The sequence below is a fragment of the Arvicanthis niloticus genome, chromosome 9, assembly GCF_011762505.2.
Source record: "Arvicanthis niloticus isolate mArvNil1 chromosome 9, mArvNil1.pat.X, whole genome shotgun sequence".
NCBI classification, from domain to species: domain Eukaryota; kingdom Metazoa; phylum Chordata; class Mammalia; order Rodentia; family Muridae; genus Arvicanthis; species Arvicanthis niloticus.
This window is the reverse complement of record NC_047666.1, coordinates 72,046,675-72,062,038: the sequence shown is the minus strand read 5'-3', so window position 1 is coordinate 72,062,038 and position 15,364 is coordinate 72,046,675. Positions and strand designations below refer to the sequence as shown.

Genomic DNA, 15,364 nt, shown 5'->3' with positions numbered 1-15,364 from the left:
CCGCTGGAGCTCATCTTTCCCCCCTCGCCACATCTCGGTCCTTCCACAACCTCTCAGCAGTGCCTGGGAGCCCAAGGGCTTGAGACCAGCTGATCCCTGCACCCGAGAGCTCCGCCCCCGAGGGACCTCAGACTGGGCTATTCCCACACCTGGAGTGGAGCTCCGTGTCCACCAGGCACCCGGTGGAGTGAACTCAGTCGAATTCCCACCCTTCTGGCCCCTGAGCCATGGTTCCAGCCACCTGGGGCGGCAGACAAGCGGGACCCACAACTCAACCCAACAGAACCCATGCCCACCCCCGAGTTACAGCCCCACACTGTCCCACCTAAGTCTGAGCCCTCTGCTTTCACTTTGAGCACACTGGCCAATTACAAGTTTCCGCATCAAGGGCAGCCCACTGCACTAAAAAGCTTTTCCTGGGAAGGGCTGGGCATAGCACTAACTGACGGGCATAAGCATGAATTTAGAAGCCATGAAGATAAACTCTTACGGAATACCTGACATTTTCTGGGCCTTGTAGCTAGCCTTGGGGAGACAGAGTTCCAGTTTCTAGGACTAAACTAGGGAAAGGCTTTGTGCTTTCTAAGGTTTGCATCAGAGGAAAAAGTATGAGAACCGAGAGGACAGGAAAAGGTCAGAGGGAAACTTGGCTGCAGGAGCCATCACTGCGGGCTACCATTTTCTAAATTCTTACCATGTAAAACTCTCCCACACCTCCCTGGGTAACATTTCTAAGCATCTGACTAGGACACATTGTAACAATCTCTCTGATTAATGGTAGTCTTCCTTTGTCTCGCTTTTTGCCCTCTCAAAGCTTAGCTTGGCAACAAGGCTACAGCCCAGCAGCACCTTCGTTTCAGTTCTACTATGCTACTTACTTTCTGGATATGGACACAAAATGCCTAACGATAGCATGTTAAAAAGGGAAAGGTTTGTTTCAGGGACATGAAGCAATTGGTCATATCGGGTCCACTCTTAACAAGCAGAGAGAGAGAGAGGAAGGCTTTGGCTCAGAGAGCTTTCTTCTTCCCTCCCCCTCCTGAGGAATAGTGCCACTTCCGTTTAGAGTGGCTCTTCCTACTCAGTTTATCCAATCTATAAACTCTCTTGGAGAACTACTCAGAGGTTTATTTCCATGGTTAGTCTTAATCCCATGAAGCTGTCAATCAAGATTAGCTCTTAACCACTGAGAGCTCTTCCCAGCTCCCAATCGTCCATCCCATTATTAACAGTTTAGTTTGTAAAAAGAAGTCATTACTGTGGGGAGAAAAAAATATTTTTAGTTTTATTCATTTTCTTATCCTTTTGGATTTATTTGGGTTTTTTGTGTATGTATGAATGTTTTCCTTGTGTATCTATGTGTGTGCCCAGTACCCCTGGCAGAGAAAAGGAAGATGGATCTCCTAAGACAAGAGTTACGGATGAGTGTAACTTTGACTGTGGGTGCTCTCGGCAAAAACAACTACTAAACCATCTCTAGGCCAGTTAGCTAGCTAGTTAGTTAGTTAGTTAGTTAGTTAATTCTTGAGACAGAGCTGCATTACGTAGTTTAGACTGATGTGAAACTCACTATATACCCCGAATAGTCAGCAAATTTACTGCTTCAGTCTTCTGAGTGCTAGAATTTCAGGCATAAGCTATCATCCTGAGCTTTGAAACAATATTCTTAAAATCAACATGACAAGCCAGTTATGGTGACATATCCCTGTAATACCAACACTCAGAAGGTTAAATGTTAAGTTTGAGCCTAGCCTGGGCCACACGGTGAGATTCTAGTTGAACAAACAAAAGAAACAAAGCAACATGGCAAATCTCTTAAAAATTAAATTATAATTTAATGTATGTTGCTGCATCTAATAGTCAATCAAATTCGATAGTTTTTCCTACGTAACATTTTGTTTCTTTCTTGATGGTACATTAAGAACAGTACCTCTTAATAGACGCGGCATTTTAGAATCAAAGGGGGAAGTATGAAATAATTAAATAGTCGTCACACCAATAAAGAAATCTGTAATGAAACTATGGGAAAGCCCCCCTTTTATATGCAGTTAATAATGTGAATATTTCTTCCCACCAAACTTGAGGGCATCGGTGTGAGTGTTGTTGAGACTTCCGCCTGGCTTAGGCGCCACTTCCTTTTGTCAGGGACACACATACTTGGCTGCCTCAGCAGCTGCACACAATGGACAACTCAGATCGAAGCTCAAGGAGCAGCCGGCCTAAGCCATTTCAGCCCTGAGGTTCAAGGTATACAAACAAATGCCATACAGGCAGGACATTAGAACAAAGAGGCGCCTGTCCCCACTGGTCATAGAGACACAGGGCTGAGTGACTTTTCAAAGGAGCCAGATATGAAGGAATAAAAGAAGGTCCATTCTGGAGGAGTCAGGGGGATGTTATAAACCACGAGCTTTCATTGGTTTGGAAAATCTGTTTATTTTGATTCCTCTTTTTTTCCCTCTGCTTTTGTCATTATATTGTTGTTAATAATAATAAATACATAACATATAACATGTATAATGTATAAAATATTGATATAATGGTATACATTAATAATTATATATAATAATTAATATAATATGTCATTTTTATTATTACTACCTTAGTTAGGGTTTCCATTACTATGATAAAACACCATGACCAAAAGCAGCTCCAGAAAGTAAAGGTTTATTGATTTCTTACAGTGCTGCACACTTGGACACAATAGACACACGGTCACATTCCATCTCTTAAGGCAGGAACCCGGAGGTGGGAACTGAAGCAGACCCCCTGGAGAAGTGCTGTTTAGTGGCTTGCTCCTCATGTCTTCTTGCTCAGCCTTCTTTCTTAACAACTGAGGACCACCTGCCAAAGGACGACACCATCCACAGTGGGATGGGCCCTCCCACCTCAGTCATTAATCAAGAAATTGCTCCACAGACTTGCTGACAGGCAATCCGATGCAGGCGTGCTCTTTGAGAAGGTTCCTCTTCTCAACAATAGCTTGTGTCAAGTTGACCAGGACACATGGCGTATAAAACAATAGGCTTCACTGTGAGATTTTGTGTCTATCATTTGTATATCATTTGCATATGCACTATGCTACCTCACACACACACACCACAATTTAAAGAAAAAACATTTTTAAATTCATTGTACAGCTTGTTATGGTGACGCACACCTGTAATCCTCAGCCTGGAGGAAGCCCAGACAGGAAGAGCATGAGTTTCCAGCCACCCTGTTTACATAGTGAATTACAGGCCAGCCTGGACTATACTGAGACCCTGCCCTCCAAACTAGAAAGACAAAGTTAAAAAAAAAAAAAAAAAAAGAAAAGAAAAGAAAAAAAAAACCACTAAGGAATTGGTTAAGCGTGGTTTTTCCATCCCCTTAGAAGATGAAGCCAGGAACGGCAGTGATCACTTGCAAGCCAGCACTCCAGAAGCTGAAGCAGAGGGATCCTCAGACCAGCCTAGGCTGCATAGCAGGACCCTGTCACAAAATAACACGGGTTTTCATTTTTAATCCACTGAGCGAGGCCGTGGGGCAGGAAGAGGGTGACTAAGAAAGTATTTACAAAGTGAGATGCTACAGGCTTGAACCGGCGCCTCACCCGGGAGACTGGGCTCATGTGGGTGGAGTCTTAGGATCCTGCCTAGCCCACGCCCGGGTGTCGCCCAGTGGGCGGAGACCGCCGCAGCTCCGCCCCAGTCGCCTGTCTACTCACGCGCTCACTGCCCCTCGCCCTGTGGACCTTACCGCCACTGAGTGTATGCTCGATCGTCCAGACCCCACGGCGTCACCATGTTGGGCATGATCAGGAACTCACTGTTCGGGAGCGTGGAGACGTGGCCTTGGCAGGTTCTAAGCACCGGGGGCAAGGTAGGCCCGCAGGGCTGCAGAGGACCTGAAGGAGGACTGCGCGGCCGTCCCCACCCTGACCGGGGCTGGAGCTGGTGCCGCGGGGCTGTGGGTGGGACTGTGACCGAAGCTGCTTTCCGGCTGGGGCCGCCCTGTCCTGCGGGGCGCTTGTTCTGGGAAGGAGGGGAGAGAGCCGCGGGTCCGGCTCAGCCAGACCCCTGACGGGGGGAGGGGGAAAGAAAGGATCCATCTTGGCGAGTGGGACACCGCCTGTTGAATGCATCCGTCCATTTAAGCGTTCCAAACCGTCTGAACTTTTGTCCCCTCTTAGGACTGAGACCTACTCTGCCCCAGGCCAGCCTGGCACTGTCTGTGTAACTTAGATTAGCCTCGAATTCTGTCGCAATATTCCTCCTAACTCAGCCTTCCCAGGGTTGGGATTACAGGCATGACCCACCACGCCTGGCTACATTCTGAACAATTTTGTGAGAGTCTCATGGTTGCATACACAACTGACCAAAATCCTAGCAGGCAAAAAAAAAAAAAAAAAGACAACAACAAAACCCAAGTATAGACAAGTACAGAAGGCGTAGAAAGGGTGTGTGCAGCAGGCATATCTCCTAGGGAGCCGTGAGGGGCCCTTCAGCCTGTCTTGGGCTGTGCAGCTCCGCTTGTGTGGGAGTTCCCAGTCAAGAGCGTGTGCAAAGGCTCAGAGTGTATAGTTGCTTTTGATTTGTACAATTGTAGGTGCTAGATGCGTGGAATGAGTTCTACCTTACTCTACCAAATTTGCATCAGCACTGGAGTGTGCATCAGAGCGTTGGGTCTGCTTTCATAAAAATTAGGAGTTTGGGTACTTAGGTATAACTTGAAGGCATGTGTTGTTCCTCCTAAACTAGTATTTGATTATTGATTGATTGATATTGGGAATTAAACCTAAAGCCTTATGTGGACCAAACCAAGTGTTTTGCAACTGATCTGCTCCCTCGGCCTGACATAAAGTTTATCTCAGGACAGTCTCTCATCATAATGATTCTGGATAAAGACCCGAGTTACCTGGGGCCACATCCTGGAACCTACTACAGTGAACCTCACACAAAAGCCCACAACTCAACTTTAGTCTAGACTCAGCCATCCAGAAGTCTGTTAAGTCATCCGTCCTGCTCTCAGAGGCTCCTCAGTTGTTCGCAGAACAAGCAATTGAAGCCCTGATCACATGGGGACACACGTTCAAAGACAGCGAGAAGGAGCAAAGCTGGCTGGTTAGATTATACAGCCTGGTGGCTACGGAAGCATGTCGAAAGTTCAACTTCCCCAGGACTAGTGTTGCCAAATCTTTAAGGAACTCCAGATACCCAGGCTCTCTGTGAGAAATTCCCCAATTAAAGATTAATTACTAACAAATAACACTTTTTTGTATGCCAACTATGTGTGGGCCATGTGGCTCGAAAACGAGGATTAAGAGTGGACAAAACCAGACTGGATACGGTGGCGCATGTCTACAATCCCAGAATTCAAGACACAGAGGCAGGAGGATTGTCACAAGTTTGAGGCCAGACTGGGCTACGTATGAGTTCCAAGCTGGAGCACTATAACAACAGAGTAGGTGAATCTACCTCAGAGTTATGCCCCTTATGGAGCTTAGGTTCCTGCAGCCAATGACCAAATAAATACACACTGTGGGGCTAGAGAGGTGCCTCAGTGGTTAAGAGTGTGCGCTGCTCTTGTGGAGGACATGAGTTCAATTCCCAGCTTCCACGTCAGGCAGCTCACACCAAAGTGCTAGGTATCTGCTGAAAGACTTCTAGTGTAGTTAACTCATTAAAACTTCAAAAGTGTTTATTAAGCCATGTGTGGCTGCAATCCCAGCAGTCAAAAGTGGAGACAGGAGGATTGTAAGTTACTTAACATCTCAGCTACCCTAGCCCCAGATTCTTCAACTATAAAGGGGAACTAACACTACCTCTGACAGTTTATTAAATATTCAAAGTGTGAGCTCTGTTTTTTTACAAAGAGTTGGGCTGTTGCAATTTTTAGAGGATCCTCTCTCTCTGAAAATGATCTGCTTTACCCTGGGAAGCGTCTAGGTCAGATTCTGCTATCTCCACCCCTGGCAGGTAGAAGGCACACTGCGGGGCCCCATGTCGGGCAGGCTTCACACTATCCACATGCTCAAGACTGATTCCAGTCAAACCTTATCAGGCTCCTCATTGCTCAGGGAAGGAGGAACTAAGGAGCCCTCTGTGCTAAGTTGGGTGGGTCTTGAGAATGCTTGGGACAGGGTTGATAGGGATGACTGATGTCTTTCAGTCCAACCTATGCAAGTATGTCCAGACCAACAGCCTGGTTTTGAATCCTGGCTCTCCCATCTGCACAATGAGACCTGGGCATGGTGCTTAACCTCTTATTTCCCCAAAACCACTAGAAATGAAGGTTGAAGCACTAACCTTATGGGGCTTGTTGGAGGCATCGTATGAATGTCTGGATTCATGTTAAGTGTTTCAAGTAACAGCAATACATAGAAAGTTCTCTGTTGGGTTAGTAATCTTAGCAGTTTCTTCTCATAGGAAAGCGGGCTTCTAAAACTCATCACGTGATTTTTAGCCTGGAAAAAAAAAATGACCTTAAGAGGACTTGCATAGCCCAGAGCAAGAGACATTCTTGTAAGGCCTTTGGAGTTTGACCCTCACCAAGTTTGCTCCATTGTGAAATATTGGTGTTTGTAACCACAGGTCCAGATCCTCACCCAGGGACTGTTTGAGCCTCTCGGTCATTGGGAGGTTGGGGAGAGGAAGGCTACTGCTGTGTGCCACGGAACAAGAGAACGCTCTGGGGTGACTGATGTTGAGAATCAGTCGTGTTCACGCAGGTGGCTGATTCCAGTTAGATAATACATTTATATAACGCTCTATACAGAATTGATGGTTTTCTAGTATCCTTTTTTTTTTTTTTTTTTGCCTTCCTTCTTTCTCTCTTTCTTCCTGCTTTTGATTTCAGTTTTATGAAACAGGGTCTTATGTAGCCCAGATTGAACCCCTGATCCTCCCACCTCCACCCCTAGGTGCCGGGAATGGCACCCACAACCATGCCTGACTTACATCCATTATTCATTCATTCATTTCTCTTTCTTTGGAGTTTTGGTTTTGTGAGACAAGGTTCATGGAGTTCCAGGCTGAGTCTCCCAGTGCTGGGGTTAAAGGCAGGTCCCACCACACCCAGTTAATGTTCATCTTCTACCCTTAACTTTTCCCAGTGGTCCACAGATGCAGATGGCAGGTGTGAGCACTGATGCTGAGGACAGGTGGTACCCACGAGAGACCTGAGCTGGCTTCTTCCCAGAGCCACTATTAGCCAGGTTCTCATGCCTGAATTAAGCAGTCACTATTGTCCTTGTCAATAAATTAAATCTGGTTCACTCCTTGGGTATCCTTTCCAAAAAGAAAGTGTTTATAGAGCAGCAATAACATGCAAGCCGTGGTACTAGATACAGGGAGATACAGAGGTGATGCAGACAGTCCTGACCCGGGCTTATGACTGAGGGTATGGCTTATGCATATTATTATGTCACTATAGTCAAAAAAGTGTTTAGTTAATGTACAGAAGCCCCCTAGCAAGCTACCCTAGGAAATTTGTTTTAGATAGGCCCCTCTCTGAGGGGGTGAATTCAAGATCTGAGGACCTGTTCCTTTGGTAGGACTCATCCGATGGCACACAGGAGCAGTAGAAAAATCTTCCAGGCAGAGGAAGCAGCAGGAACGAGTGGGAACATCCTGGGCATTAAAGGAAACAGGAACCTGACATAGCTCACACCTGTAATCCCAGCTCCCATGAGTCTGAGGCAGGAGGATCACCATGAGTTTGAGATTAGCCTGCTGGTGTACAGAGTGAGACCCTGTGTCAGAAGGGGAGGAGAAAGACAGGACAGAAATAGCTAGCGTGACATGGGAGTACTCTGGTTCAGCTGGCAGGCCCAGGAGAAGCTAGGTGACGCTCGGATCATCGAGGTCAGTTAAGGAGTCGGCTCCTCAGTTAAGAGCTCTTACTGCCTTTGCAAAGTTGATTCCCAAGACATACATGGTGGCTCATAACCTCTATAACTCCAGGTCTGGAGGCGCTGACACCTTCTGACCTCCAAGGGTTCCTTCGCATATGGTGCACACACATACACTCGGGGATATGCATACATGCACAGAAAGAAAAATTAATTAGTACCATGAGAATTGAGCAACGAAGGTGATTAGACAGTGGACGGCTGGACAATGAGATCTATACAGAAGCTCCGCATGGGCTTTCTCGCCCACCTCAACCCATACTGGACCTTACTCTCCCCGTCAATGACTTCAGTATTTATCCCTGTTTCTCAACATCAGCTTTCTTCTCAGCTTCAGACCCTTCTGGCCAGCTGCCCCATGGGCCATTTGCTCATCTGGTCAGAGAAAGAGCCAGGCAAGGACCCCTTCTATTTATTTATATTTTCCTTATACAAAAGTATCTAGCCTTTGGAGTTTGAAGAGAGGCGAGGTTACTCAGGAGCAAGGGGTAAGATAATAAGAGTTCAGCCTCAAGGTTGATGTTGACTTACAGACCCTTCCCCAGGACCTCAGACATACCCACACAAGCCTGTGATTAATCACAGAAATCAGTTGAATTAATTTAGAATAGTAAAAACCAGCAAAGCCCCAGATCACCATCACTGGGCTCAAGTCTAAGAAAGCCGACTCCTACAACAGCCTGAAGTTTCTTTGGTATCTTTGTCTGCCCTCCTCTCCTGCCACGTCCTTGACAGTCTGCTCCAACCACAGCTGTCTGCTACCATTCTTCTTCATTATAGTACCACTGTTCTTCAACAAAAAAAAAAAAAAAATGAGATTCTATTTATTTTTATTTTTGTGTGTATGCATGTGTTATGCCTAACATTTTGTAGGCACCATGTGGGTGCTAGAGACCAAACCCAGGTCCTCTGAAAGAGCACCCAAGCACTGAGCTGAGCTGAGCTGAGCTGAGCTGAGCTGAGCTGAGCTGAGCTGAGCTGAGCTGAGCCATGTCTCTAGTCCAATATACTGTTCTTTGTGTCTCTGATAATCCCCTCTTCTAACTATCAGCACTTTAGTACATTCGAGAATAACTGTTTGTAGCCAGGAGAAGTAGTGCATTGCCTTTATTGGAAGCATTTCAGACACTAAGGCAGAATTGCAACAGTTCAAAGGCAACCTGAGCTACAACGTGAGTGCCATCCAGGCCAACCTGGGCTATTGAGAGATACCCTGTCTCAAAACAAAACAAAAGCAACAGAGCAAAAACAAAACAAAAAACAACTAAAAGAAAAAGACAAAACTAACATTAAACAAATCATTTGCAATTTCTTCTCACCGCCTGGTTATTATTCCCAATTTATTAATCTCTAGTGTTGAGTCTACAGAATCTGCCAGAGGTTTGCAGCAATGTTTATTCAAAGAAGCAAACACTGAACATCCAGGTGGATGATCTGGAAGCCCCTTTAAGTCCTGTGACCTACCAGAACAAGGTAGTGCACTCATAGAGCCCCCAGACTCCCCTAAGCAGCCCTGTGCCGTGTCTCCACACCTCGTTAGTGCACTACACTCCTTCTGGTGACAACATACTGTCCTCTGGTTTCCCCTTTGCAAGATCCAGCTTTTCCTGATATCAGAAACCATGACCTGAGCTGGGAAGATGACACAGTCGTCATCCTGTTGTTTGCCTTGCAAACATGATGACCTATGATCCATCCCTGAACTCATGTAAAACAAACAAACAAACAAGCACTGGGGAGACAAAAACAGGAGGATCCCTGAGATTCACTGGCAGGCCTGCCTGTGCATACCTACTGATACTTACTGACTTCTAAACCAAAAGAGAGACCCTGTCTCAAAACACAAACAACCAAGGGGCCTGAAGAGATGGCTCAATGGTTGAAGGCACTGGCTGTTTTTGAGGACCTGGTTAAATTCCTAGCATCCATATGATGGTCCACAAGCATCCATAAGTCCAGTTTAAGAGGATATGATGCCTTCTTCAGACCTCCGGGAACCAGGTATGCACCTGGTGCACACACACACACATGCACACACACACACATAATAAAATTAAGAAAGCCCTTTTCTTTATTTTATATATGTGTGTGTGTTGCATAATGTATAATGTATATAATGTACATATACAGAATATATATTATTCATATAGGCATTCATACACATAAAAAATAAATCTTTAAAAGGTAGTTGGATCCTGATAAATAATATCCTGATAAATTTTCCTCTTGTTTACACACACACACACACACACACAAACGTCTGAAAGACAGAGAGAGAGAGAGAGAATATGAATGAACCCAAGTCCTTTTGCTCTATAGCATGAGGCACAGTATTCAGTACATAGCAGATCTCCAGTGCCTCTTGAAAGTCCAAAGAATCAGCTGTCTCTTTTCCAGTGAGTTCCCCATTTGTTACAAAAGTCAACTTAAAAAAATGAATTTCGAGGCTTCATTTAGAGTTTGTCGCCAACATATAAATGTGTGTTCCAAATAACAGACACAGTGTCTAAAGAGAAGCAGAATGCTGGGTGCATCCCCACAACCCTGGAGCCCTACAACAAGATTAGAGCCGAGGTCAGGAGCAGAATTCTATTTCCTGTTTCTCCTCTTAGCAACTGGATCTTCTGTCTGCCCGATTCCTCATTTCCTTTGGGGGAAATGTAGTTAGATGAACTTTAAAACCATTTGCTGATCAGTTTTTACGTGTTTTATTAATAAAACGTAATTTGGATATCTTGAGTTGATGGTTTTGTGATTTAACTGGGTAAACTATTTTTGTAACAGATAAGTTATCTATAAAAATTTTTAAAACTTATATCCTAATGTGAAAAGAAAACATTTGCAATTCTGAACCTCTGTGATTCACAATTGAGCTTGGAAAAGTCAAAACATTACAAGTAGCAGAATCCCAGGGTGAGAGGGGTCACAAAGAAAGATGTGTTGTAGAGTCTTCTGCTGTGGCACACACAGATTCGCTATGGAAGGCAGTTTGGACACGCCAGTCTTAAAGCCTCATAAAGTTCCTTAGTGTGATGGCCCCGAGTCAAGTCTGTGTGGCCTCCCCTTGATTCTTAGTTTGATGCAATTCCTGTCTCATAGAAAAGGCCTTTCTTTATTTATTTTATTATTTAATGCTTTGACAATTTCATAATGTATATAATACATTTTAGTCCTTTATGTTCCCTGTTACCATGTGTCATTCCACAGCTTTCTTCTAGAAAGTGTCCCCTTGCTCTTCTGTGTTTTCTCTGTCTCTGTGTATGTATGTGTCTGTGTGTCTTTGTGTATCTCTCTGTCTTTCTGTCTCTGTGTGTCTGTCTCTCTGTGTGTATGTGTGTCTCTCTGTCTCTCCCTCTGTCTCTGTGCATATGTGTCTGTGTCTCTCTGAGTGTCTGTCTTTCTGTCCCTGTCTGTGTGTGTGTCTCTGTGTCTCTCTGTCTGTCTCTCTGTCCTTCTATGTCTGTGTATCTGTGTGTCTGTCTCTGTGTATATGTGTATATGTGTGTCTCTATATCTCTCTCTGCCTCTGTATATATGTGTCTGTCTCTCTGTGTCTCTCTTCTGTCTCTCTGTCTTTCTGTCTCTGTCTCTGTGTATCTGTCTGTCTCTCTGTTTCTATGTACATGTGTCTGTGTGTCTCTCTTTCTGTCTGTCTGTCTCTCTGTGTGTGGCTCTGTCTGTCTCTCTGTCTCTGTGCATATGTGTCTGTGTGTCTCTCTGTCTATCTGTCTCTATGTGTGTGTGTGTCTGTGTGTTCCTGTGTGTCTGTCTGTCTCTGTCTGTCTGTCTCTGTCTCTGTCTGTTTCTCTGTGAGCGTGTTACTGTGTGTCTCTGTCTGTCTCTCTGTCTCTGTCTCTGTCTCTGTCTCTGTCTGTCTCTCTCTCTCTCTCTCTCTTTGTGTGTGTGTGTGTGTGTGTGTGTGTGTGTGTGTGTGTTCCATTGAGTTTAAATAGGCTTTCCTGTATTAGCACCAGAGGAGCATAGTCAGACCACTGAAGAAATAGATGCCCCTTTCCCCAGCCACCATGAACTGTCAGGGCATGAAAAATATTTACTTTTGAGACAGATCTCAGAGAGCCTAGGCTGTCCTTGATCTCAAATGTCTGTTCTTCCTGCCTCTATTTCCCCATTGCTTAAGCTAGAGTCATGTACTACCTCAGTCAGTTTGCACAGTGTGGGGATTGAACCCAGAGCTTTGGGAATGTGAAGCAAGCACTCTACCATTGAGTTACACCCTCAACCCCTGAATGGGGACTTAAGCATGAAACTGACCCCTGGAGTTTGCCCTCAGTTCTCCTGAGTCTGGGCGTGGTGGTACATGGCTTTAGTCTCAGCACTGGGAAGCAGAGGCTTGTTGGTCTCTGTGAGTTTGAGACCAGCCCAGTCTGATCGCAGAATAGCAAGTTCTAGGCCAGCCAGGGTTACATAGTGAGACCACTCCCCGCCCCACTTCCCCCCAAAAGATAAAATTTCCCTGTCCTCTTTCATATAACTCACCTTTAATGTACACTACAAAACAATAGCGTTTTCTTTTGCCTTCATATTTGGAAATATGAAATTAGAGTATTAAACATGTTGAGAATCTCTCAGTTGAGAATCTTCTGTGTAGAATGTTACAGGAAACCCTGTTTGATAAACCTGAGCCAGCCAGTTCCTCAGTCAGGTGTCTCATTTTCATAATCACCTAAGGAGAAATGGGCCTTCTTCAAATAAACACTGAGTGAGTTTGATCAGATAAAACTGTGTGGTTTTGTTCTTGTCCACAAAGCCTTTATTTTTCAACTCCAACAGCGTCCCATCTCCAGACAGTGGAATCTTACTTTTAGTGCATTCCCTCAACCAGAAGAGGGGAAAAAACTAAAAGAAAAAACACAGTAACATTGTACCCATCACTCAGGGTCATGTGTTAGTTTTGCAGAATTTTGCTTCAGCCAATATAGAAATATTTTTCCAGAGCTGGAGAGATGGCTCAGCGTTAAGAGCACTGCCTATTCTTCCACAGGACCCAGTTTCAATTCCCAGCACCCACATGGTGGCTCACATCTGTCAGTAACTTGAGTGTCAGGGGATCCAATTCCCTTTTCTAGCCTCCCGGGCACCAAGCATATACATGATACACAGATATAAATACACTCGTAGACATAAAAAAAATTTAAAGTCTTAAAAACAAACTAAGAAAACCAGTGCAATGGTGGTGCTCACCTTAATCCCACTATTTAGGAGGAAGAAGCAGGCAAAAGTCTGTGAGTTTGAGGTCAGCCTGGTCTGCAGAGTGAGTTCCAGGATAGCCAGGGGTACACAGAGAAACCCTGTCAACCCTGTCTCAAACAAAGAGAAAGAAATGTGTTTCTTTTTGTGGGTTGTAATTAAAAAAAAAAAAAGTTGAGGAACAGACAAGAAATGAGGTTTGAGAAACACTGCCTTACTAATGTACAGGAACACAAAATTATATCTGGAAAAACATCACAAGGCAAGGTTTGTCCTGAGCCTGAACACCAGGGGGAAGAAGGTAGAACGGAGGCTGGGTACAAAGTACAGATCCTAGCAGAGAAAGGCTTTGTGTGGGAAGAGAGACTGTAGCATCGGGAGATACTAACTGAGAGGCTGGGAATGCAGCTCCCAGTAGGACTGTTCGTTAGAGCAGCATTGGAGGCCCATTAAGGGAAAGCTGTTGCCTTCTAGCCCAAAGAATGGGATCTGCCCTCCGAAGATGGAGACAGGCCATCGTCTCCTTCCTTAAGAGTTCTTGCAGTCAAACAGGCTAGTCACCAGACCAAGGGACCATCCACAGGAAGGCAGGTTGCCATAAAAAGGATAGAGGAATACTTTTTCCATTTAATGAGCTAATACCATACCTCTCCTTCCCAGAATTCCAGCCTTTAGTAGCATACAGAGCTGTAGTCAAGGCTGCCCATTTTCCTGGTTTACTCAGAAATGCATATTGTGTCTCTTTTCCAAACAAGCTTCCCCTGACACCTCAGGCCTCACTTTCTCGGAAGCTCCTCTCCCCATGGTGAGGATGGCCTCCATGTCAGTTTCAGTCAAATGGCTCCTTCTTTCTTCTTTCTCCTTCAGGCAGCCATCTGACCTGGGTTTGTTTGTTTATTTAGCTCTGATAGGCTTCCTCATGAGCCTATTTTTAAGTTCTTTTATTAATGAGTCTAAGAACCCCAAGAATGGACCCCCTTTTCTTCAGTAACATGGCAACTCTAATGGGATCCCACAAATTTATGGTCACTTCTATAGGGTCCCATCCCCAGCTCCCAAAGAAATAAATACATAAATAGAGAAAAGAGAGAAAGAGGGGCTAGGGACTAGCTCTGAGGTAGAGCACCTAAACACACACAGCATGATACAACACACATGCATGCATGCATGCATGCATACATACATACATACACACATACATACATATGCATACACACCACGACATATCACACAATACTCCTGTATACACACATACATACACACACAACACAGACACACATACACACTTACACCATGGCATATCACACAGCACCCCTACACACACATGCACACACACACATGCACACACACACAACACAGACACACACACTCGTCAAGGGCACTGGGCTCCCTCTTGACACTAGAATAAACAGAGGTAGGGGATGGTGTTGAGTCTAGAAGCTGTTGAACAGAAGCACTTCGCCCCCCCCCCCCCGGCCTCGAGTTGTACTGGGGATAAATCCGAGGACCTCCCCCACAATAAGTCAGCCCTCTAACAGATCCCAGCCATGCTTCTAGAACAAGGTGATCGCTGGGATTTTCAGTTTCAGGAGGTCATTGCCGTTAAAACAGGTTTTGTTTGTTTTCTCCTCTCCATGTTTTTCTTTACTTTTCTGGCATCTCCCAAATGTTAGATCTCCTGTGCATTTTGGTTTTATTACTTACTTACTCAATGTGTGTGTGTGTGTGCACGTGTGTGTTCATGTGAGTAAGCACACCATGGAGTACCTGTGACAGTCAGGAGACAACTTGCAGAAGTCGGACCTCACTGTTCCACCACACAGCACCTGGGAATCGAACCTAGGACATCGGGCTCAGTGACAAGTGCCTTTACCTGCCGAGCCACCCCATCGCTGGCTCTCTTTAAGTATAAATGTATAGATGAGAACAAGCTTCATCAGCAGAGTTTCATCATCATCTCTCTCTCTCTCTCTCTCTCTATATATATATATATATATATATATATATATATATATCATTACACCTTGTTCTCATTTGACTCCTACTCTCCTCCTCCTCCCTCTCCACATAGTTCCCTTCAGCTTTCTTGTCCTGTGTGTGTGTGTGTGTGTGTGTGTGTGTGTGTGTCTGTGCGTGTGTGCATATATACATATGTATGTATGCCTGTGTGTATGTGCATGTGTGTGCATGTACATGTATGTTTGTGTGCATGCATGTGTTCATGTGTGTATGTGCATATGTGTATATGTGTGTATGTATGCATGT

The 15,364-nt window shown here is 44.9% G+C and overlaps 1 protein-coding gene across 1 annotated transcript in view; it reads left to right on the top strand.

Annotated features, from left to right (window-relative positions):
- The first annotated feature begins 3,689 nt into the window (after nucleotides 1–3,689).
- Nucleotides 3,690–15,364, top strand: part of Hebp1 (heme binding protein 1) — a 28,920-nt gene continuing 17,245 nt past the window's right edge. The window contains exon 1 of the mRNA XM_034511255.2: nucleotides 3,690–3,861. Coding sequence (XP_034367146.1) covers nucleotides 3,784–3,861 — 78 coding nt within the window. The 5' untranslated portion in view covers nucleotides 3,690–3,783. The remainder of the gene's footprint in view (nucleotides 3,862–15,364) is intronic.